We start from the raw sequence: 24,862 nt of genomic DNA, 5'->3' as shown, positions 1-24,862 counted from the left end.
TCGTCGCATGAGAGACGTGGCGAGCAGTAGCTGATCGGGGTCACTCCAACTTGCATAATGCAAAAACTAAATTGCAAATATGTGCCAAGATACCAGAGAAACTGTGCACAACAGCTCTCAGGAGAGACACCTGGTATGACCTAAAAGACGACTAGACATTTTTTCTATGAAAATGATCAATCATTGATGTTCTGCTGGACACCGTTTGACAAAGAGTTCGTCATTCCCGATTGTAATTTGGCTCTTTACGAAGATTTAGAGAAAATTTTCATTACTGGAATTAGATTCTTTGGGAGAAGGCTGCAGGTATGCGAGTGTCCACGGATGTAGCAGCTAATGTACTATACTGTTGCTACGAGGGGCCGTTGGTGCGCCCGTGACCTCTCAGGCTGAGACAATGGAGGTACTGATATCAAGGGAGGACACTTTCTACGATCAAATTTAATTAACACAGTGTAGACGGATCAGCCTCTGCCTAAGCATAATGATGATGTGGATATTGTATCTGCTAATGAAGAGATGGCACAGGAGAGGAATTCGTGGTGGGCCGCATCAAACCAGTCAGAAAACTGAGAACTGAAGGCGTGTGCGTTAGCAACAAATCGAAACTGCATGGCGGATTACCGACGAGGGCCGGTGTGTCAGCCAGCCTGAATGTGGTTTTTAGGCGGTTTTACACATGTGCCTAGGTTAATACCGTGTCCTGCCTCAATTACACTATTCACAAACACGAAGCTAATTTTATGTGATTGCAGGCTTTATCGACGAATTTCATATATGGAGTCTTCTCAGTAATCAAAGATTCCATAGAAATACGGTTACACGACAACCTAATCAACCGCGTCAGTGGCTACCATCTCAGCACAGTCTGGGAGCCTTCAATCAAGAAAATCAGAGAAGAACGTTCCGCTCCACCAAGGGCCACGGACGGAGCAGACAGATACGGACGCTGGGACACGAACCCCTCACACGCCCCCCCCCCCACCCTCCCCACCAACAGCGGCCGCTTCCAGGCGAATCGGGCGATTCCACTGGCTCTTGATTGGCCGGCGGCGGGAAGCGGAGAGCTGTCCAGCAGACATATTAGCCCGCGACCGACGATATCCCGACATCCCCATAGATGATCTGCACGCCGCAGCTGAAATCCCACTCCTGAGAGAACTTTTCCAAGATCTGGCAAGGGGTTTCTACGAAGGTTGTTCCACATCGGGAAACGCCCTCATCCACTCGCTAGGTCGGTATGACATGCCCGCGGCATGCCCAAGCGCCTCATGACGATCTTCGACGATTAAGTCGAAGAGAAAATCCCAACACCCAATCCCTTAATCCTGTTCCTTCCTATGCAACACCAATCATATCCCCTACGTTAGGCATGTACCAGACACAAACAGAACAATCATCACATATCACAGACACCAAAAAACTACAGAAATAATCACACACACACGTACACAGGGCAGTAAAAGCCGAAAGGCTGCAAACTACCCCTCACACTTCCCCAAAGAGGGGAAAGTAAAAGATGAGAGCAGCGATATCCCGACACTTCACCTGAAGATGATGGAGACGCATTCCATCGAAACGCTGCTACGAGACGACGACGCTTCTCGGCTGACAACCCGTGAAGACTTCATATAAGAAGCAAATTACTCGATATAGGTTCCGCCTTTTTAAGCTAAACCCGTTTTTCATGTTTATCAAACATGTTTCGGCACCTCTGTGCCATCGGATGTTTTTGTTTATTGAAAAACTCTAAAAAGTGAACCCTATTTTAGGTTGTGGCTGATCTAACAAACTGTTTGCACTCTTTCACATGGTTAACAACACTACACGCAGATAGTGGGGGGCGGAGGGGGGTTACACGTGTTCCATCCTATGGTGTACTGGATTGATGATGGGATGGTTATCGGGCCACCTTCTAATTTCCACATCAGTTAATAGCTATGCGGACTACGCATAGGGAGGGACAAGCGAAGAAGAAGGAGATTGCTTGTACAAACAAGATACTCTGTCGTTAACTTAGAGCCGTAAGAACCCCCTCAGTTGTCCTCTGGTTGCTCGGTGGACCCCATTTTACTTCTACTACCAGGGAACAGTACTGAGAACAGAGCGTGGGGCATACATGTGGTGGTCAAATACGTCTACCACCCTGCTACGTGGCAGTACGCAGTACGCTTAGTTTAATTTTGTATACATACCCGTGGCAGGAGACGAACTCGTGACTACTTTGGTACCAATAGCTCTACTAGGTTGTAACGTGAGTTTTTACGTTATGGGCCCCATAAAACTCTGCTGCTGAGGTAGGGGGAACGAGGGCGCAGTCATGTTTTCGGAGCTTTCCAATTCCGCCGCCCGCGAGCCGCCGCTGAAGATGGCACATCTGCGCTACATCCTCCCATTGCAACATTCTTGGCTGTCGGGCTTTCTCATTCTCGGTGACGGAACAAAGGAAGAGAGTGAAGTATATTTTCCACAGGAATCTGCCGGGGCGGTCTCAGGGGTGAAGCGCCGTAAGATATCAAGGGGTGGAAGTCTGGCAGAAGTCGACTCGGGCAGGGCGAGCTGGCGGCCTCGGCGGCACTATTTGCCGAAAACTTGGCCTTCCCGGGGGACTGGCGGTGGCGGTGGCGGCGGCGGAGGTGGCGGCGGCGCCGCGGGGCGGAGGAGGGGTGAGGGGCGGCTCAGCTTTCGAGATGACGGCCTCACACGACCGGGACCACCTCCCTCCAACGTCGCTAGCAGTGCCGCGTTTGCCATCGCCATCAGGATGGCGGCGAACTCCGTTTATCACGACACAATATGTGATCCTATTTTTCCTTCAGTTATCTAGTATTTATAGGAACACAAGTCCATTCTTCTACCGAGATCTAAGCAGGTGTACACGCAGAACCCTAATTGCATCATAAAATTTTTGTACATGTTTAGGTACAGTTTCTATTTTGGAGTAGGAAATCCATAGTCTCTCGTGATCCAGAACAGAGCATTACCATTCCGTTTGATTGCTTAACCCCATTTCTCTTGAGAGGCACCCACATGCCTTGCTCATACTGTGGCATCAAGTAGTCAGGCCTGCAAGATGAGTGGTCTGCCAAGCGAGTGGATTTTTTCTTATTTCTCAATGAATGATTATGAGCTCTAGTACCCACAATTGAGCTACAAATTATTCTCCTGTTTGAATATTTCGCAACGGAAACGGATAACGCACATCTGACTATTAGACATTTACACACGCTCTGGCAATACAACATTTTCTTTCTTACTCAACGGCTTTGGTCAATACGTGGCCATCGCACTGAATATTAATGGCGCACACATTATAAATTCTGGATATCATGACTACACACTATTCGAAAAACAAGGCCATCAATCTTTTTCTATTCACTATCTTTTTTATTCCGATAAATTCTATTATGATTCAAAGATAAACTAAACACACCATTACATTTTATACTACAATTACACATGAGAAACTCCGCCCAGTGGGCATGGCTTTACATTGGTGATTATCTTATGGTCTCGTAATGATCTAACGCTACAGTGCACTTTCTGGATAGGATGATGGATCTTTTGCTATATCTCACACTTCGACTCTCACACCCATCATCACGAAAATTTCCTCCAGACCGAGCGGTACAAAAAGGAACATGCATAACCCACTGCCTCTGAACGTATCTTGCTACTCTCCCATGCAAACCACACATACTTAAATTACATGAAATACATCTCACTGGCAACGTGGAATACAACACAAAGGATAGTCACAACGTTAGAATCACACTTTCAGCTTTCCCACTTCAGTTAGTATTCATCCCAGTTTCACACGACTCTGCCCCACTTCGTAACTTTTCTTTCCTACTACGAACTCTGGAAGATATATGCTCGTCTTCCTGTGCAATGCAAGCCAAGTGGCGTTGCTGGATAGACGGCTGACTCACCTTACTTCTCTCTCAGAGTATTAGAGTTTGAATCTAGCGTCACACGGAAACATAACACGCAAAGCAATATTAAGATCATATTCATGACACACGCGAGTCCTCAACCGATACCATGGACGAGTACTTCTCTTTATCCTTTGTCTCATACACAGACTGAGACTACACAGTACTCACCACGTGGAAGTACTCGTCTCTAATTTCAAGTCCTGCACACGCCATTTCTTAAATATTTCCAACTTATGGTACACATGCCAGTAATTCAGCTTAACTTTAGCACTTAGTACTAGCACTGGCAAGTATTTCAACTTATTGCTGCACGTGGTTTCATTGTGACCGCTGGTCACTTCCGAAGATTACTGCGATCCCCTTAATATTACCTGCCTGTCGTTTAATTCTCCCCCCAAAAGTTCCTGTAATAGAGAAATAATTATTCCAAACTACTCTTAAGTATTCCACATGGATACCATTCTCTCCACTCTTTTGTCTTTATGGAGCACACCTAAGACAGGTCTTATCAACACAAGCTCCAGCCCCGGAGTGCTGAAACATGGCCGTTCTTCAGCTCATCTCGCACCTCGGCCGAAGTGGTGGAGAACCTTGCTGCCGTATTGGTCAGCCACAATTCAGGCGCTCAAAGCTCAGGTAAATTTCATCTCTTTGGTTCCACCAAAGGTGACCAAAGGACCGTCTCAAAGATGATCATATGTTGCAAAATGGTTCAAATGGCTCTGAGCACTATGGGACTTAACATCTGTGGTCATCAGTCCCATAGAACTTAGAACTACGTAAACCTAACTAACCTAAGGACATCACACACATCCATGCCCGAGGCAGGATTCGAACCTGCGACCGTAGCAGTCGCGCGGTTCGGGACTGCGCGCCTAGAACCGCTACATATATTGCACATTCACTATCTGCGGTTAGCAGACGACCATACATTCATTCATTTCACAGATCTCACCAAATTGGATGTAGGGATTTATTTTGTGGGAGTGCACATGTGATCAATTAAATAAATAAATTTTTTTCTTATACTGGTATCCGGCTTCGGTGTATTAAGTGAAACTGAGTTATTATTACAAAAATATGTTGTTCTGACAAGGATAGCGAAGAATGTCGTACCTATTTTCAATGTCGGGCGGTACTGTACCCTTTCACTCTTTATATACGAGGGTGAGTCAAATGAAAATGGTTCAAATGGTTCAAATGGCTCTGAGCACTATGGGACTCAACTTCTGAGGTCATTAGTCCCCTAGAACTTAGAACTAGTTAAACCTAACTAACCTACGGACATCACAAACACCCATGCCCGAGGCAGGATTCGAACCTGCGACCGTAGCGGTCTTGCGGTTCCAGACTGCAGCGCCTTTAACCGCATGGCCACTTCGGCCGGCGTCAAATGAAAACCTTAAATTTGTAATAACAAATCAAACTTTTGCGCCGTTATCTTGTAAGTTGGTAAGCGTGTTACAAACAGCATGCAGAGTGGCCTGTAGGTGGCAGCATAGTGCAGATGCACACATACCGTCGCAGTATCAGTATAAAGATGGCCACCCCACTTGCGACTTGCACCAGGGAAGAACAGCGTTCTGTTATTCGGTTTTTGCGTAGTGAAGGCGTGAAACCTATTGAAATTCATCGACGGATGAAGGTTCAGTACGGTGATGCATGTTTGTCACAGCAGCAAGTTTATGATTGGAGTAGGAAGTTTGCAAATGTTGTGACTTCAGTGGAAGATGCCCTTCGTCCAGGTCGTGCACAACGAGTTGTGACTCTACAGAACATTGCAGCAGTTGAAGCCATAGTGAAGGAAAACCACCGAGTGACATTGAATGACATTGCAGCATGTTTACAGATTATTCATAGGTCAGCACGCCACATTGTGCATAATGTGCTCCAGTTTCACGAAGTGTCTGCAAGATGGGTGGCAGGGCAGCTGACTGCTGAAATGAGAGAACGACGTGTTGATGCTTGCGAAGAACTTCTTCGGCGCTTTGAACGAGAAAGTGATGCCTTCCTTTCAAGAATCGTTCTGGGGACGAAACCTGGCTTCACTTCCACCAACCAGAAACGAAGAGAGCGAGCAACCCAGACCTTGCCCCAAGTGATTTCCATATGTTTGGACCACTCAGAGACGCAATGGGAGGAAAGAAGTTCCGTTCTGACGAAGAGGTACGCCACGCGGTGCATGAGTGGTTAAGCGGACTACCAAAAGAATTTTTTTGTTAGCGGTGGAGGACTTGCATTGAGCGTGGGGGAGATTATGTTGAAAAGTGATACAACTTTGTACCACTTCTCCACAATAAATAATATTTAAAAATTTATTTAAGGTTTTCATTTGACTCACCCTCGTAGTATGTAGCCGTCAATTTATTTACACAGTAGCGAAACATAGACGATATGTGTTTGTCCATTGTTTGGAAAGAAAAGTATTCCATTCACCGCTTTAGGATTACTTCGGTAAAACAGTATAGATCACATGTAAGTTGCATAAATTTCGTTTGATGACTGATTTTGGTCTTTTATAAGACTATCATCACACAATTTTTTGTTCTTTGGTGACAGCAGGAGCCTGTGGCGTGGAGCAGGCCGCTCGATAAAACAGTCTAGATAGCATGTAAGTTGTCTATATTCTGTCTGGTGAACGGTTATATTTTATAAAACTGTTACTGCTACGGAGCTGTGTTCCACACGTCACCGGCTCCTGTTATCACTAAGGAGTAAAAAAATTATCTTATGATGTTCTCACAAAAGACTGAAACTGGTCACCAAACGAATCATACACAACTCATATGCGATCAAGACTGTTTTACTGAAGTAATTTTAATACTAATGACAATACTAATGACCAGTTTAATATTAGCTATTTCGCTTAAATTGAGCAAGTCTTACCCCAGTCTCGGGGTTTTTTTTCCGGCAGTGACAGGTGTATGTTACCAGTGTTACACATCAGCAGTATGCTTAGTGAGCTGACTGATGAAGAACTGCCCAAACTTGTGTTTGGTTTCAGTGGAAGAGCGTACGCCTGAACAATACTGACAGCGGGTAGTTATTCGGGTGGGCACTAATTGTTTCGGAAATTAATTAACCCTTGCAACCTAACGAAAACATGAGCTAGCGCTCTGCTTATTCCCTCCTCTGTGATACTACAAATTATGCACACCTATAAAAATTCGTACGTTGCAGAGTGCGCGGGTTGTTGTAGTTGTATCCTACCACTTCAAGATATCTCACTCAAAAGGTCTAATTGTCCACTAACGTGGTGTCCTGATAAAGATTATGTCACTCCCAGAGCAGAAGCATGACGTAGGTCGTGGTGTCCGCCTCTCTAGATGTCAGCCTGTAATGAAAGTTACTAAAGAGTGGTCTAATTCTCTCTAACTACCGGAGAGGAAGCCCGATTTAATGTTCAGGGACGGCAACACAGTTACTTAACCGAAATAAACTAGCGGACAAAGCTGTAAACGGCATACAACCGATATAATAAATGTTAGACAACAGAGGCAGACGTTAGATTGCCCTCAGTTAACAGTGTTGATATTCACTGAAAAGAAAAAGAAACTGGCACACCTGCCAAAAATCGTGTAGGGCTACCGCGAGCATGCAAAAGTGCTGCAACACGACGTGGCTTGGACCCGCCTAATGTCTGAAGCAGTGCTGGATGGAATTGACACTATGAATCCTGCAGGACTGTCCTTAAATCCGTAAGAGTACGAAGGGGTGGAGATCTCTTCTGAAGAGGCATCCCAGATATGTCCCATAAAGTTAATGTCTGAAGGGTTTGGTGTTTTTAACTCAGAAGAGTGTTCCTGGAGCAACTCTGTAGCAATTCTGGACGTGTGGGGTGTCGCATTGTACTGCTGGAATTGCCCAAGTCCATCTGAACGCACAATGAACGTGAATGAAGGTGATTAGGCAGGATGCTTACGTACGTATCATCTGCCAAAGTCGTGTCTAGACGTATCAGGGGTTTCATATGACTCCAGCTGCACCCCCTCCCCCCCCCCCCACATCATTACGGAGCCTCCACCAGCTTAAACAGTCCCCTGCTGACACGTCCATCCTCTCGATACAATTAGAAACGAGACTCGTCCGATCAGGCAACATGTTTCTAGTCATCAACAGTCCGATGTCGTTGTTGATGTGTACAGGAGAGGAGTTAAGCTTTGTATCGTGCAGTCATCAAGGGCACACGAGTGGCCCATATCGATGATGTTTCGTTGAATGTTTCGCACCCTACTTGTTGAAGGTACAGCATTGAAATCCGCAGCAGTTTGCGGAAAGATTGTACTTCTGTCACGTTGAAGGATTGTCTTCAGTCGTCGTTGGTCCCATTCTTGCTGGATCTTTTTCCGGCAGCAGCGATGTCGGAGATTTGATGTTTTACCGGATTCCTGATATTCACGGTACACTCGTGAAACGGCCTTACGGGAAAATCCCTTCATCGCTACCTCGGAGATGCTGTGTCCCATCGCTCGGGCGCCGACTATAATACTACGTTCAAACTCAGTTAGATCTTGATAACCTGCCATTGTAGCAGAAGTAATAGATCTGACAACTGCACCAGACGCTTATTGTCTTATATAGGCGTTACCGACCACAGTGCTGAACTCTGCCTGTTTACATATTTCCATATTTGAGTAATACGCATGCCTGTACCAGTTCCATTGGTGCTTCAGTTTAGTTCACAAGACCTTATATGTGATACAAAGCTAAATTACGCCTACCCATAATATGCTCTGCATTATTCACAAAGTATTTACATACTTGGTGAGCAAATAATATTTTATGTGTGCGGCATTCCTATACCGAAACGCATGGCCGCTGCTAAGCGTGCACTGAGATGTTGACGTACCACTCTCCACTCCAACTATCACATCCGAAACAGTTCTTTCGTCTCTCTTTTTTACCACGTCAAAGACGAACGCGTGCTCCCTCTGCACTGCCTCATAACAATGTTGTTATCAAAATAATTAAATGAAAAAAAAAGAATATTATGTATGCCATTTTATTAGTGAAATGTAACTATCAATTGAATCTGAATATACAGGATGCTCAGAGACAGTCTGAAAAGCTTGTAAATGTTTTGTAGGGCAGGGTCTGCAGAGAAATAATTGTTAACGAAAATATTCGATGCACTGCGCTGTTTCCGAGTTAATTAAAACTGAAGTTAGCTAATCACTTCGCTGCGCTCGCAAATTAAGCGACCCGCCAGACACAGCTAATGTCAGCTCTTCTGGTAGAGTAGATGGTAGTGCAAGAGACTGCTCTGCCTTTGGCTCGGGTTAGATCCTTCCTTCTTCGGTTTTAGGGAAACCAAACGGAAAACATATTTCGCGACACATGTCTCTGCAGGGCCGCTTTAATTTGCGCGTGCAACGGCCTGATTGGGTGACTTCAATGCTAATTAACTCGGAAACGGCGCAAAGCTTCGAACTTTTCACTTAACAATTATTTCTCAGCACAGCCTACTCTGCAACACACCTACAAGCTTTTCAGATTGTCTAAACAACCTGTCTGTATGGTAATAAATGTGTTCTCCGTACCTCTTTCTCCATCACTTTCATCATCAGTTAAAATTAATCTTTCTAATTACGCAGCGATACACGATAGTGAACGTCATATCTCCCTATAGCCAATAACTTTACAACTGTAACGGTGACGCTATGCTAAAATTTTCCCGCATAGACGGTAATCACAACACTTTTACTTGTACTACTTCTACATCTACATCTACACGGATACTCTGCAAATCACATTTAAGTGCCTGGCAGAGGGTTCATCGAACCACCTTCACAATTCTCTATTATTCCAATCTCGTATAGCGCGCGGAAAGAATGAACACCTATATCTTTCCGTACGAGCTCTTATTTCGATTATTTTATCGTGGTGATCGTTCCTCCCTATGTAGGTCGGTGTCAACAACATAATTTCGCGTTCAGAGGAGAAAGTTGGTGATTGTAATTTCCTGAGAAGATTCTGTCGCAAGGGAAACCGCCTTTTTTTTTAAATGATGTCCAGCCCAAATCCTGTATCATTTCTGTGACACTCTCTCCCATATTTCGCGATAATACAAAAAGTGCTGCCTTTCTTTGAACGTTTTCGATGTACTCCGTGAGTCCTATCAGGTTCGGGAGGACGAGGGTTCAATCCCGCGTCCGGCCATCCTGATTTAGGTTTTCCGTGATTTCCCTAAATCACTCCAGGCAAATGCCGGGATGGTTCCTCTGAAAGGGCACGGCCGACTTCCTTCCCCATCCTTCCCTACTTCTATGAGACCGATGACCACGCTGTCTGGTCTCCTTCCCCAAAACCAACCAACCAACCAATCCTATCAGGTAAGGATCCCACAACGCGCAGCAGTATTCTAAAAGAGGACGGACAGGCGTAGTGTAGGCGGTCTCCTTAGTAGGTCTGTTACATTTTCTAAGTGTCCTGCCAATCAAATTCAATGTTTGGTTAGCCTTCGCCACAACATTTCTATGTGTTCCTTCCAATTTAAGTTGTTCGCAATTGTAATACCTAGGTACTTAGTTGAATTTACGGCTTTTAGATTTGATTTATCGTGTAACCGGAGTTCCTTCTAGCACACAAGTGGATGACCTCATACATTTCGTTATTTAGGGTCAATTGCCACTTTTCGCACCATTCTGATATTTCTTCTAAATCGTTTTGCAGTTTGTTTTGATCTTCTGATGACTTTATTAGTCAATAATCGACAGCGTCATCTGAAACAAACCGAAGACGGCTGCTCAGATTGTCTTCCAAACCGTTTATATAGATAATGAACAGCAAAGGTCCTAGAACACTACATTGGGGTACGCCAGAAATCACTTCTGTTTTACTCAATGACTTTCCGTCAATTACTACGAACTGTGACATATCTGACAGGAAATCACAAATCCAGTCACATAACTGAGACGATATTCCATAACCACGAAATTTCACTACGAGCCGCTTGTGTGGTACAGTGTCCAAAGCTTTCCGGAAATCCAGAGATACGGAATCGATCTGAAATCCCTTGTCAACAGCACTCAAGTTTTGCAGTTTTTCGTCAGTGCTATTGTGTGTCAGTGTTGACTTACATCTAACACCATCAGAAAAACAAAACAGGGACAGGACCGAGCAGTACTGAAAACAAGTTTAAGGACGACGGGAAAATTGTACATTATTGCTGTTTTCAACACAGGGTATCGTGAGAAATTGCAACAAGTTTTTTGCCAAATAAGAGACGTAGCGCACGCATACCATCGGCATTCTCGCTATTGTGTAGATATTTTCGACGCGATAGATTGGTTTTTTCTCCCGCTGTCATTAGATACATCATTCGCTGGATTTCAATGCTGGTATAGTAGGTAGACATTCTTCAACTTTTTCATGGCTTATGCTACATAATCAATAGTGGGCTAACACCAAAACACTTATTAATGTGAAGAAAAAAAGTGAAATAAAGATTAAGATCAGTCCATAGCGATGCAAGAGACTGGGAATTGGCTGATAAACATGTTTCGGCTGGAAATGAATTCTACTTGTTCCCTTGATAATCTACTTTCTGACTGCTGGTATTTATTACTTTACACGTTAACTATTGTCGCTTTCGAAGCGGAAAGGCTCGATCTTACGGCACATAATGCGGTAATCTGTGAGTCGTAATCGGTGAATAACAAAGGTGAGACTAGGCACTAAAATATCAGCAGAAGGGCTGAGGAGAACACCTCACTTCATACAAAAAAATTATTCGTAGAACAAATATATTCTTTTTTCACAGTCGCTTATCAGGCTTTCGATTTGGCTTACGTCTACGGTCGTTTTGTTTTACCGTTTGTGATGATTAAAAGGCGCCTTACACGCGATCGCCGGGTAGAATTAACTCCTGTTGGCTCTGCTGACTTGAAGCTATTTATTCGGTATAAAGAACTGTGCCAGAAAAGGAGATAGCGGCATCAGAGAAGCTAGCTGCATCGTTGTTCTGCATGTCACAAGAGGAACAGACAAAATGGAAAGGTTAATCAGCTGCTGGATTCTTACCACACAGCCTCGAATAGAAATAGGTAATTCAGCACTCTTCGCATTTTCAAGCCACGTGAGGTTTCACGTTTGGTCTCTTAACATGGGGTCATGAGACCTGTCAGTCAAGGATTTCGACGAGTTTTAGGTACACTGTAGATGGGCCGTGATTAACTTGTCTGATCGTCTCCTTCTAAGACTTCGCACTGAAGAAGAGCAAAGATTTGGTAAGGTGTGATCTGGCAAGCGTCTCACTGCCGGTTGTCTGTTCTACAGCTTAAATTAGAGCTAAATGGGCTAACTGCACTTGTAGAAGAAAGCAACGACTTCACTGCGTGTACACAGGAACGAATATACTTACTCATACACTAGGATTTCATACATAACGATCTCGGCAAACTCGGTTCTTCAAGAATAACGTTAGTTTCAGATCGCCCCAAACGACTGAAGCAATGTCAAATATACATAAAATTGTGTCTGAGATATATTTATCCAGAATTAAATCTAAAATAATTAGTCTCCCTCCTTTATATCCAAGGTTTTCGTTATGACTCTCATGGTCTTAAGGCAGCTGCTGGAACTGGATATGTCCTGCCAAATATTTCCAATTGCAGCTCCGTGTGGGCTTCTGCTAGCTCTCGTGCCTCACTCTAAATTGGGTCATAAAGTTAAAAGCCCGTTCTACTGAGGGAGTGACAACTGTAGGAAAGAAACCTCATTTACAAGACGAAGAACAGCTGCAATCAACATGCTGAGCGGGTCATCTTCACATGCTTGTTCACATAAACATAAACACGAATTATGCCCACAAAAAAATTAAAAATAGCTGCAGTCCTCTGGTTCTAAGCAAAGGTATCGGAGAGCTTCACTCAGTTGTAAGACATACACCGGAACGAGAAGCGATTGATAATCCCGGTTAATACCGATCCGAAACTTTACGGATAACCATAAAACACGAATCTTCCGTAACCAACATGTATTTATCAACAACAGCTATTTACTATATTTATAGGAGACGCTACATGTCACATTTGCAGGCCCACAGAATTTTTTACACGCTACTCGCCGGAGCAACTGATCGAAAAATATCGACTGGTAGCTGCTAGGGAAGGGGGCCAGGCAATCGTATCCACTGTATAATCAAAATTTTCCGGGCACGTGTACGTAACGCCGGAATGACCACTAGATATTACGAAAGGTAGATTCGTTGTATAAAAGGAGGTGTTGTCAGTAGAGAAGCAGTCCGCCCCGGGAAGCTGAGTGGTCAGAGCGACAGAATGTCAATCCTAAGGGCCCGGGTTCGATTCCCAGCTGGGTAGGAGACTTTATCCGCTCAGGGACTGGGTGTGGTGTTGTCCTAATCATCATCATTTCATCTCCATCGCCGCGCAAGCTGTCGAAGTGGCGTCAAATCGAAAGACTTGCACCCGGCGAACGGTCTACCCGACTGGAGGCCCTAGTCACACGACATTCTAGTAGACAAGCAGAAACAGCAGAATGGGCCTGTCACGAGCGCTCATTGACTTCTAACGTGGAGTAGTCAATGAATGTCATCTGAGTAACAAATCCATCACAGACATGCAAGACCTTCTAAATTTGTCAAAGTCGACTGTTGATATTCTTATTGTGAATTGGAAAAATCACTGCTTAACCAAGACCAGTCGGCCGTCATGTACCGATGGAAAGCGACCTTCGAGCATTGCGGAAGGATGTTGTAAAAATTCACATGAAAACAGTAGTAATAACAAATCGTGAGTTCCGAAGTGCTATCAGCATCCCAACTACCACAAAAACTACGTAGGAAGTTGAAAAGAAAGAGGTACAGTGGTCGAGCAGCTCGTTGTAAGCCACAGTTGTCCTTAGTCAGTGCTAAGTGGTGTTCGAGAGGGTGTAGGCCTACTTGACTTATAATGCGTACCTCTTTGAAATTTGTGTGAAATCTTATGGGACTTAACTGCTAAGGTCATCAGTCCATAAGCTTACACACTACTTAACCTAAATTATCCTAAGGACAAACACACACACCCATGCCCGAGGGAGGACTCGAACCTCCGCCGGGACCAGCCGCACAGTCCATGACTGCAGCGCCTTAGACCGCTCGGCGTGCCTCTTTGAAGAAAATTATGCAATATCAATTACACCCCCCATAGATACAGGGTGTATCGTTATTAATGGCTCAAGCGGAAGCAGTCAGTTCGAATTCTTTTCTCTAAAACACTTTTAGAGTTTCTCGAAGATTATAACCTTATTTCAAGTTTTTCCAATATGTTTCGAAAAACACGATAGTTTATAGAGAGGTTTTGTGGAACTTTATTGCGTGTGCTTCGCAAGTCGAATTTACACAAACAATAGAATTTTGTGTTGTGGTGTCATCAAGCATTGTGCACACCAACTTTGCGTAAAATCACCCTATTCACTTTCTCTCTCAGATTTATATCATAAAAATCTGTTGCTAGTTTATACTGTTTTACCGTATCATCTATTTGTCTGAGACGTTTTATAGCGAAAAGATGAAAATTTCGTTTCTGCCTCTTCTATGTTTATTAACATCGCTAGCACTTAGTCGTCTTTGAAAGTGTCGGTGATATTAAAATTTAATACAGAAAGGGGTAGGCTCGTAATAATACCTCATAATGATACGTCGTAAAATGTAATAATGCAATCAAAGACTCTGAAAGGGGTTATACAGTTTTAAAATTTGGAAAGTCACATAGAAAGTGACACTTGCTGCACTACTGTACTGTACCAACTTGCTTTGGCCGAAGACGCATCCACGTAAAAATATCTGCTGACTAGCAACAGTAGACCGGCCGCTGTGGCGAGCGGTTCTAGGCGCTTCAGTCCGGAACCACGCTGCTTCTACGGTCGCAGGTTCGAATCCTGCCTCGGGCATAAATGTGTGTGTGTTATGTCCTTAGGTTAGTTAGGTTTAAGTAGTTCTAAGTTTAGGGGACTGATGACCTCAGATGTTAAGTCCCATAGTGCTTAGAGCCATTTGAACCATTTTTAGCAACATTAATATTGGACTGCAAAGGAATATGATTAAACACTGCGTAAGGAAAGTGATAGAGTAAGAATCAGACTGATCACACGGACACTTGATAGGTAATATTTGTAGAGGTTGAAGGCTTAGAAAAGGTAAAACGTACATAAAAGTAGCTGACAAAGAGGTTCAGAAGGAGTTGATGAGTTGAAGTCTACTTGAAAAATATACTTAACAGAAAAATGATTTGATAGGCCATATTTTGAGATTTGAGTGCCTTATTCATAATGACGTAGAATGCAGGTTCAAAAATGGCTCTGAGCACTATGGGACTCAACTGCTGAGGTCATTAGTCCCCTAGAACTTAGAACTAGTTAAACCTAACTAACCTAAGGACATCAAAAACATCCATGCCCGAGGCAGGATTCGAACCTGCGACCGTAGCGGTCTTGCGGTTCCAGACTGCAGCGCCTTTAACCGCACGGCCACTTCGGCCGGCCGTAGAAGGCAGGGTTGATGGGGGAAGATGAGCGCGAAATTGGTAGATGAACTGAGAATCATCGGCCAGCCCGGGTGGCCGAGCGGTTCTAGTCTGGAACCGTGCGACCGCTACTGTCGCAGGTTCGAGTCCTGCCTCGGGCATGGATGTGTGTGATGTCCTTAGGTGAGTTAGGTTTAAGTAGTTCTAAGTTCTAGGGGACTGAAGACCTCCCATGGTGCTCAGAGCAATTTGAACCATTTGAAAATCAATTGAATATACTGATAGTAGAAGGAAGAAACTGTAAGCGTAGTTAAATGAGTGAAAAAATACGTAATCAGAACCTGAAGACGAATGAACGAACATTTCTACCTATGGACCCGTCACAGGTAGAACACTGTTAATGCTAATGAGCTGAACCTAGTACAGTGACGTAGCTTATAGTAGATAAGTTTTAGGGAATGATGACCTTAGCAGTCAAGTCCCATAAGATTTCACACACACACTAGATAAGTTTCGCAATATGACGCAATTACGGTTTTCTCTAAACCACTGAACGTTTACTTTGAGTGCACCAGACGCGTTTTTTCTTCTTCTTTGCACTCCAGTATTTAAATAAAGTAACAAATCTGTAAAAGTCAAATTGCTAAATGAATTTAGTTCTTATATCATTGAGCAGAGGAGCAGTGGTCATTGGTGATGGTGGCGCGCATTCTTCCTAATGCATCTCATACGCTTCTAAAAAGAACACCATGATATTAGAATAAAATTGGCTCGTGATGTTTTTAATATTTAGGAGCCGTAAATTAACACCACTGTCACTTTTGTGGGGCCTGTATCTGACAGAAGCAAGAGCAGCTGATTCAGAGTCCGGAGACAAAGGCCACATCATACGTACTTTGCACTTGCTCAAAATAATCGCGAAATAATTTCAGGGACTCGCTTTGCTTATAGCAGAACGAAATCCATAGCTGAACTAGAACTGCATTTGGCACATTGTTGCTCTTTACGATGATCTGCTGAGCTCGCGGTTCCAGCTAATTCTTCTGAAACAAATTTCACAAAATCATAATTAATGTCAGTTTAATAACTGCGCAGAGAACTTTTAGTAATAAATGATAGCAAGAATGGCCGGCCGAAGTGGCCGTGCGGTTAAAGGCGCTGCAGTCTGGAACCGCAGGACCGCTACGGTCGCAGGTTCGAATCCTGCCTCGGGCATGGATGTTTGTGATGTCCTTAGGTTAGTTAGGTTTAACTAGTTCTAAGTTCTAGGGGACTAATGACCTCAGCAGTTGAGTCCCATAGTGCTCAGAGCCATTTGAACCATTTTTGATAACAAGAATGTGAACGATTTTTAACGTATTTAACTATAACTCATGCCTACATCTACTAAGAGACACTTATACAAATTATCTGCTCCGTTCCGTGGAGACAAGAGAAGTGGGGAGATTCAGTTACCTGAGAGGAGATTCGCTCCTTGCTTTTTCTAAAACGTGTGAAAATACACCGATTCGTTTCAGCCACAGACGGATTTATGTAATATCGTTGATATGAAATTATAGTTCATGCAAATAGTTCAAATGGCTCTGAGTACTACGGGGCTTAACATCTGAGGTCATCGTCCCCTAGAACTTAGAGAACTACGTAAATGTAACTAACCTAAGGACAGCACACACATTCATGACCGAGGCAGGATTCGAACCTGCGACCGTAGCGGTCGCGCGGTTCCAGACTGAAACGCCTAGAACCGCTCGGCCACAGCGGCTGGCTACAGTTCACGCAAGTTTTATTACATTTTTTATAGACAGTTTGAAATATTTCTCTAATAAAAGAACACATTCGCACAAAAAAAAATACTTTGAAAAAATTCATGCATAAAAGGAAACCATATTGTTCAAGTAATGCTTCAGCCTGAAGCACGGATATTTATTTCGTACATTTTGATGGATTTATATCGTATACATATTAATGTATTTATTACTGGCGAAGTTTATTCTTATTATGTGTACAACGAATGTATAAGAGTGTGTATTATGAAGTGCGAACAACATATGTAGACTGCGTTCTTTAATGTTACAGTGAACGGAGGACCTCGGTCTGACGACCGAAAGCAGATTCTAGATTATTCACCACTTCCCGAGAGTACCGTAGTGGCATGTGTTCATTAGACTGAAAGCAGCTTGTAGGTTATTCAAAACTTTCCGACAATACCGCAGTGGCATGTGTTCATTAGGTCGGTATCCTTTTCGTTAAAGCAGCATTAACAGACGAAAACCGCTACTCCTCTCTGGGATAGCAGTTTAATTTGTTGTAACGTGACTGCACGTTCTCCATTTCGGTGCTTCTACCAAGGAATAAATTGTGGTAGCAACAACAATTAAAACCGACCCGTCCAGATGGCTGTATAACTCTCTAACCGCAAAGCCATAAATGGAAGCAATTATTCCAGGAGCCTTGTCAGGAGGTTAGCAAACCGCGAAAAATTATAACTGTGCCAATGCGTCTAATGGTTATTGAAACGTATTTCGTATTGTTCTGTATACGAACCTTTCCAGTTTCCTCTCTTTCAATTGTTCCGTTGAAGCTCCATGTCTTCTTTGGTCACATTCGAGATATTGCTTTCACGTCTCCTGGTCGGTAATGGTGTCAAAGAAAGTACCTCTCAAGTGTTTATTGCGATAGGAAACTGAAAGAACAAGCAGGTTAGGATTTCACGCACTATCGACGTCGAGATTATGACTAGTGCTGAGGACGAAATCACTTGCGTCCTTCAGGGTGTCAGTCATCACAGTATTCATATTAATCGACTTAGGCTGCGGACACAAAGGCTCCGGCAACGATCGTGAGACGCCATCGCCAGAGGTCACGCGGAAACATCGAGTGGCAGCTTGGTCACGCTGCGTCCGACCTCATTCATAAGCTTGTGGCGGGGTGCATGCTACAAAGCTTCTGACGAGCCATTCATCCCGCCCTTCGCTATTTTGCACGTATTACTGCATCGACCTCGAGAAGAACGTGACGAAAACCATACATTCTTTCCTCAGTTACTGGAACAACCAGACCAGTCTTACGAATACATGAGAATGAAGAAAGAAACCTTATATTACAAACTCTAAATGATACTTGGTGACACTAAGAAAAAACCCAGCTTGGAAAAGTGCTTTTCGCAGCCTTAGAATAGCATAATTTAATTAATCCTTCTTAATTTCTTGAAGAATATAGATGGCTTGCGAACGAGCCCAATTTAAAACATGTATACTGTTCATTATACTACCTCACCATTCGTAGTGTGAGATCGTCTACTGAGTGGCGCTTCTAATACAACTGAAGTTAAAACATAGAACGACTTAAATTTTTTGAACAAGGTAGCAGGTGATTTTAACGGAAGTGCAGCTACTGATAGAGGTCCAGTGTGGGTTGTTGCTATCATATGGCAGTGAAACTTGGCAGATATGCTAATTCGTTTATGTGCATCCGATTTACAATGGAGAAAATAGTTCTAACTTTGGACACCGGAGCAAATCTGGCGCTGTACAGGATCTTGTCAGCGTCTCCAGTGCTCGTATTGAACAAACTGTGTAAGCGGCGGTATATAACAAAATCAACATTGTGCCTTTCGCACTTTTTTGACCTTTTCTGCCCAGACGCGTAGCTAATCGATTACATATGGAAACATTTCTATAGGTCTTTCTTGCATTCTAAGCGCCAGACTTCAATCTGGTGGCCAACATTGGACCTATTGTATCCAGCGTAAATCCGTTACGCATTAACGCATTAGAATATCTACCTAAATTCCCTCCCATACGATAATTACAGCTCCCGTTGGGTCTATCTGAGCAGCTTTGATTGTAACCATATGGTTCCTTGTTCTAAAAACTGAATTTGTTCAACATCTCTTATTAACTTCAGTTCTAGCAAAGTACCACTCGGTACAGGACGTCACACTAGGCCTGGTGAGGTAATATGATGAGCAGGGAACAGTTTTTAAACTGAATTCACTCGCAAACCATCTGCATCCTTCTATTAATGCTATCAGTTTTAGTAAGCAAAAAAATGTTCAATTGAGTGTGAATTCCTAAGGGACCAAACTGCTGAGGTCATCGGCCCCTAGACTTACACACTACTTACACTAATTTAAATTAACTTATGCTAAGAACAACACACACACCTATGCCCGAGGGTGGACTCGAACCTCTTGTGCTTCAGATATATTTCCCAGGTGATAAAGAAATGGTGTTCAAGATCTGAAATGACAATAGAATGACAACATTTCATTATAAAAATAACGAATTACTTTTTACAAACTATTTCACAATGTAGCACTTCAAGTTCGCGATAAAGTAGCCATTTCAGACAATGTATTCCGAGATATACGCTGTTATATATTGACCGTCCTCAGGATCCCAAAATTTCCGTTTCCCTGTACTAACACAGTAAGTTTATGAATTTCTCACAATCCAACTCTTTTGAATTTTGCCGACCGTTCGTCCAAAGTCTGATGTTCGGGTACTGAAATCGGTTGTACTGAGACAGCACACTTACTGCAGTACTGATTTGATAAATAGACAGGCCGTCTGCGGCCGACGTCGCTTGTCGGAGGAATCTCCAACGTCGGTGCCAATAGTGATCACAGCCTTAGGTTGAACACGGCAATTTTAATTCTGGATGGGGTTTGAAATTCTTTCCTCCGGATTGCGAGTCCACTTTATTAGACAAACTTGCAGTTCACTAACGTTATTAAGAAACTTTTGCAGTTAAATTTGTTGCTTCTGAAGGTCAGGCCGTACCGTATTCAGCTTTATTTGTTGAGTATTTTACCACATTTAATTATCGATCCATTCTGGATTTAGATCATGACTTGAGCTACAAACAAGGGCCCAGCAGGGGTAGCAGGGTGATTAAGACGCAGGACTCGTATTCTGGAGGATGGCGATCCAAATTCAGGTTTTCAGATGTCTCCCTAAATCGGTAAGACAAATGAAAACAAATGGCCGAATGCCTTCCAGATAATCCCAAAGATGATTTTTGCTCCGCCTGTAACGACCTTGTGGTCGACAGGACGCTATGCTCTGTTCTCCCATCCTTCCTTCGATGTGCGGTCTATACCGTTCCTAAAATGCCGACGTCTGCGAATACTTTTCATGCAGCTGTTTGCGAAGTGTAGTTGCTGTCCGTCTTAGTACAAGGAACGAGATTTGCGAAGACTTTATATCCTGGTATTGACACGTGCCCTGTTTACTACCCGTGCCAACTGCACAGAGAAATTGCGTTGCAGTGTCACATATTTTACGCATTGGCCAGCAAGGTTCACAACCTTGTATTTTTCATCGGTAGCTATATGAACGTCAGTTTGTGACCAATTTGCATAACTCCTTCGCGATGTATGTATTTCGCACCTAGAGTAGAGAAAAAGTTACGTTCTTCGTAGGCATACCTAGGAGCCTGTCCAGCACCACAGACAGAAGTATTGGTCCAGAATCAGTTTCAGGAAAGCTAGAAGCTGTACCGGGTATTGAGTGTTAGCAAGTGTACCCAGAGCCGATTCATGATAAATCTAAATTGTGTTTCGTTGTTCGTATCTAAACTTCTTTTAAATGAATGTTAGTGATAGTTATGGAATCAAAATGCTCCACTTGGCCATGGCCGACACCCAGTTAAAATATAAATTTTAATGTCCAGTGTCACCGTCCTAGTCCCAGTGTTGCACTTACTTCTAACGCCCCCCATTATTTTTTGGACTACAATACCATTCTTCTCTCATGGGATTACCCTATGCGGCTTTCTCTTCTACCACTGCAATTTTTCACTGACGTCTAAATAGATTTTACGAACTGTCCATTCATCTAGAGAGTGCTTTTCCTCAGTTTCTATTATTGACGATTCAGTAGGGAACCTTCCAATTTCTTATCCTGTCAAACAGTATAATTTTGAGCGTATTTCCACAAAGCCCAACGGTTCTATTCTATTATTTTTTTTCTTTTTCTCCCGCAAATAATGACTCACTTACATACTGTTGTGGCGTAACAAGCTAGCTACGCCACACTGAGAAGTAGCCGGAAGGGCACGCGTCAACTCTCGCCGTCTTGCGTTAAGTCTGAAACAGGATACGTGATGAAAGCTATAACGAAAAGAACGGAGCTTCTCGTATACTTAACTTTTATTCACTTGCGGTACATCGCTCTTGATAATACAAGTGAGACTCTCTCCAGATATGGTTAATGGCGCCTTGCTAGGTCGTAGCCATGGACTTAGCTGAAGGCTATTCTAACTGTCTCTCGGCAAATGAGAGAAAGGCTTCGTACGTGTAGTCGCTAGCAATGTCGTCCGTACAACTGGGGCGAGTGCTGGTCCGTCTCTCTAGACCTGCCGTGTGGTGGCGCTCGGTCTACGATCACACAGTGGCGACACGCGGGTCCGACATGTACTAATGGACCGCGGCCGATTTAAAGCTACCACCTAGCAAGTGTGGTGTCTAGCGGTGACACCACACATACAATGCTGTACTCTAGACGTACAGTCTCAGAAATTTATTCCTCACATTGAGGCCAATGCTTGGACGTCTTGCGAGGAATAAAGTTCTTCAAATTTTACATTGTTGTAGTTAACATCACTACACAGCACGGTTAAAGGCGCTGCAGTCTGGAACCGCAAGACCGCTACGGTCGCAGGTTCGAATCCTGCCTCGGGCATGGATGTTTGTGATGTCCTTAGGTTAGTTAGGTTTAATTAGTTCTAAGTTCTAGGGGACTAATGACCTCAGCAGTTGAGTCCCATAGTGCTCAGAGCCATTTGAACCATTTTTGAACTACACAGCAAACAAATGGCTGTAAATAAATTGCTTGTCCTTCTATTTACAATCAGATGAATAAATACGAATACCATGGTCTGCATCATACAGTTTTTTCAGAATTGTGGTGAATAGATTTTGTATTTTCAATCAGGAAAGGAAGTTGTTGTTAAGTTTGTGGTGATACATTACAGTGGTTCGGCCGGGGTGGTCGAGCGGTTCTAGGCGCTACAGTCTGGAACCGCGCGACCGCTACGGTCGCAGGTTCGAATCCTGCTTCGGGCATGGATGTGGGTTATGTCCTTAGGTTACTTAGGTTTAAATAGTTCTAAGTTCTAGGGGACTGATGACCTGAGAAGTTAAGTCTCATAGTGCTCAGAGCCATTTGAACCATTACAGTGATGTAAATACCTGTGTCTGTTGCAGAACCTGAAGTCCAGGACCTGGGACTCATCGCGAACGCCAACAGCGAAGCGGCTCCTCTGTGGCACCGGCTGGGTGCAGCAGTCGTCCTAATGGGTTCCGCGTGCTCTCTTATCCTTGTATAGCAGGTGAGAGCGAACTCTCCAATTACTCTCCATTATCAGCTACTCCCTTTAACCCCATCCCTCCACTTCTCCCGCTTCCAGATTCATAAACACTCAAACATATCTAATTCGTCTTTTCTAAATAATCGTTCTCAGAAATCTATTTCCGCCAGATTCGAGGAATCCTTTGTAATTGCCAGTATGTGATGTATATGCCACTTGTTTCGTCCGCATCGCTTCGTATATTTATCCAGTTATTGCTTTATATTGTCCCTCTATAATACCACGAGCGGAGAAAGACAAAGGTTATTGTTTACGACTACATACCGACTTATACCAGAAGACTTATAAACCGTAATCAAAAAGTTTCAGTTAAAGTGAGAGGAGAAAGTACAAACTGGATCAGACTAGTGAAAGGAGTAAGACAAGGATGCTGTTTATTACCTACTCTTTTCAACCTGTACTTGGAAAATACGATTGACCAATGCTCATTAGATGACAAAGGAGTAGAAATTGGAGGAAGAAGAGTAGGGTGCTTGAGATTTGCTGATGACATGGTCCTTCTAGCCACAGGGAAAAAAGAATTACAGGATTTGGTGGACACCATTGCAAGTAACGGAAAAAAAATATGGAATGAAAATTAACACAAATAAAACAAAAGTATTGGCAATAGGAGGAAATAATGAAATAAAAATTGTGCTGAATGGAGAAACACTAGAACAGGTGCAAAATTTTAAGTATCTTGGAAGCAGGATAGACACCGACTGGAAGTGCACCTTAGAAATTAAAACAAGGATAGCAATGGCAAAAGAGGCGTTTTATAAGAAAAGGAGAATCTTCTGCAGCGGTCTGGACATAGAACTCAGAAAGAGACTCATAAAATGTCTTGTATGGAGTGTTCTTCTATATGGCGCTGAAACATGGACTATGAGGAAAAAAGACAAAGAAAGGCTGGAGGGTTTTGAGATCTGGACATGGCGGAAGATGGAAAGAATAAGTTGGATGGACAGAGTAAAAAATGAAGAGGTACTGAGAAGAGTGGGAGAGAAAAGTTACTAGATGTAATAAAGAGAAGAAAAAGAAATTGGATTGGGCATATATTAAGAAAGAATGACGGACTGATAAAAACAGTTTTAGAAGGTTATGTAAAAGGGAAAAGGAAGCGAGGAAGGAAGAGATTCCAGATACTGGATGACATGATGGACGGTACAACATACAGCAGCCTTAAGAAGGAAGCAATGGATCGCAGAAAATGGAGAGGCAAAGGACCTGCTAATATAGCAGATAACTGATTATGATGACATACCGACTGTACCCGATTATGTGAGACACATGACTAAATAAGCTGTACAAGCTTTTCCTCTCAAACGATCTCTGAATGTGCATCGATCGTTATGTGCTAAACAAAGAAACTTGTAAACTAAATTTACAACTGACGGTCATCATATTGAATGTACCTGGTGAAAGAAGCACACGCACTCGCAGTTTCTGTGGACGGAGATACCACACATTCTATAGTTCTTGTGTGGCATACGATAATCATATTGTAAAACTTCCAGTAGAGCCGTATAAAGATGACATTGTGATTCAAATTATGTTCACTGTTCATTTCATACTAATGAGACTAAACATGCGGTGCTTTAAAATCCCCTTTCATTCTTGGCTTCAATATTATGCAAGTTACTTCCACACCTCTATTTTCGTTCTGTGAAAACTGCAGATTAGCTGCAAATCTCGCTTACGGCGTATCCGCAGTGGTGGTTTAAGGGAACCCAAAATTTTTTTTAGTGATCGATCTATGGGGTGTCTAGATGCCATGATCAACTTCTTCCTGTTGCTGTCCTTTCCATCTCTGTTTTATACGAGTATTTTATACCAGTAAGTTTAACACAAACTCGAATTTCCTGTACAGGTTCCGGAAATCTCGGAACCGAGGTGATGCAAAACTTATTTTGATGTGTGCTTTTGCCGGAAATATTAGCTCTTTTCTGTCCTGCAGATCAAAGTGAAAATAACTCTGCTCACGTTCCCTGTCTTTCTATATTATAAGTCTACATCCACATCTACACCTATACCCCGCAAGCCTCCCTGCGGTACGTGGCTGAGGATACTTTGTGTACTACTGTCACTTTCTCCCCTCACCTGTTC

The 24,862-nt window shown here is 43.3% G+C and overlaps 1 protein-coding gene across 2 annotated transcripts in view; it reads left to right on the top strand.

Annotated features, from left to right (window-relative positions):
* The window catches only part of LOC126262510 (lachesin-like), a 971,377-nt gene that overhangs the window by 933,765 nt on the left and 12,750 nt on the right, over window positions 1–24,862 (top strand). For both annotated transcript variants that reach the window (XM_049959183.1, XM_049959182.1), the window contains exon 10: window positions 22,614–22,738. In XM_049959183.1, coding sequence (XP_049815140.1) covers window positions 22,614–22,735 — 122 coding nt within the window. In that variant the 3' untranslated portion in view covers window positions 22,736–22,738. The remainder of the gene's footprint in view (window positions 1–22,613; window positions 22,739–24,862) is intronic.

Source organism: Schistocerca nitens, chromosome 6 (assembly GCF_023898315.1).
Source record: "Schistocerca nitens isolate TAMUIC-IGC-003100 chromosome 6, iqSchNite1.1, whole genome shotgun sequence".
Classification (NCBI taxonomy): Eukaryota; Metazoa; Arthropoda; class Insecta; order Orthoptera; family Acrididae; genus Schistocerca; species Schistocerca nitens.
This window is presented reverse-complemented; position numbering and strand designations above follow the sequence as displayed.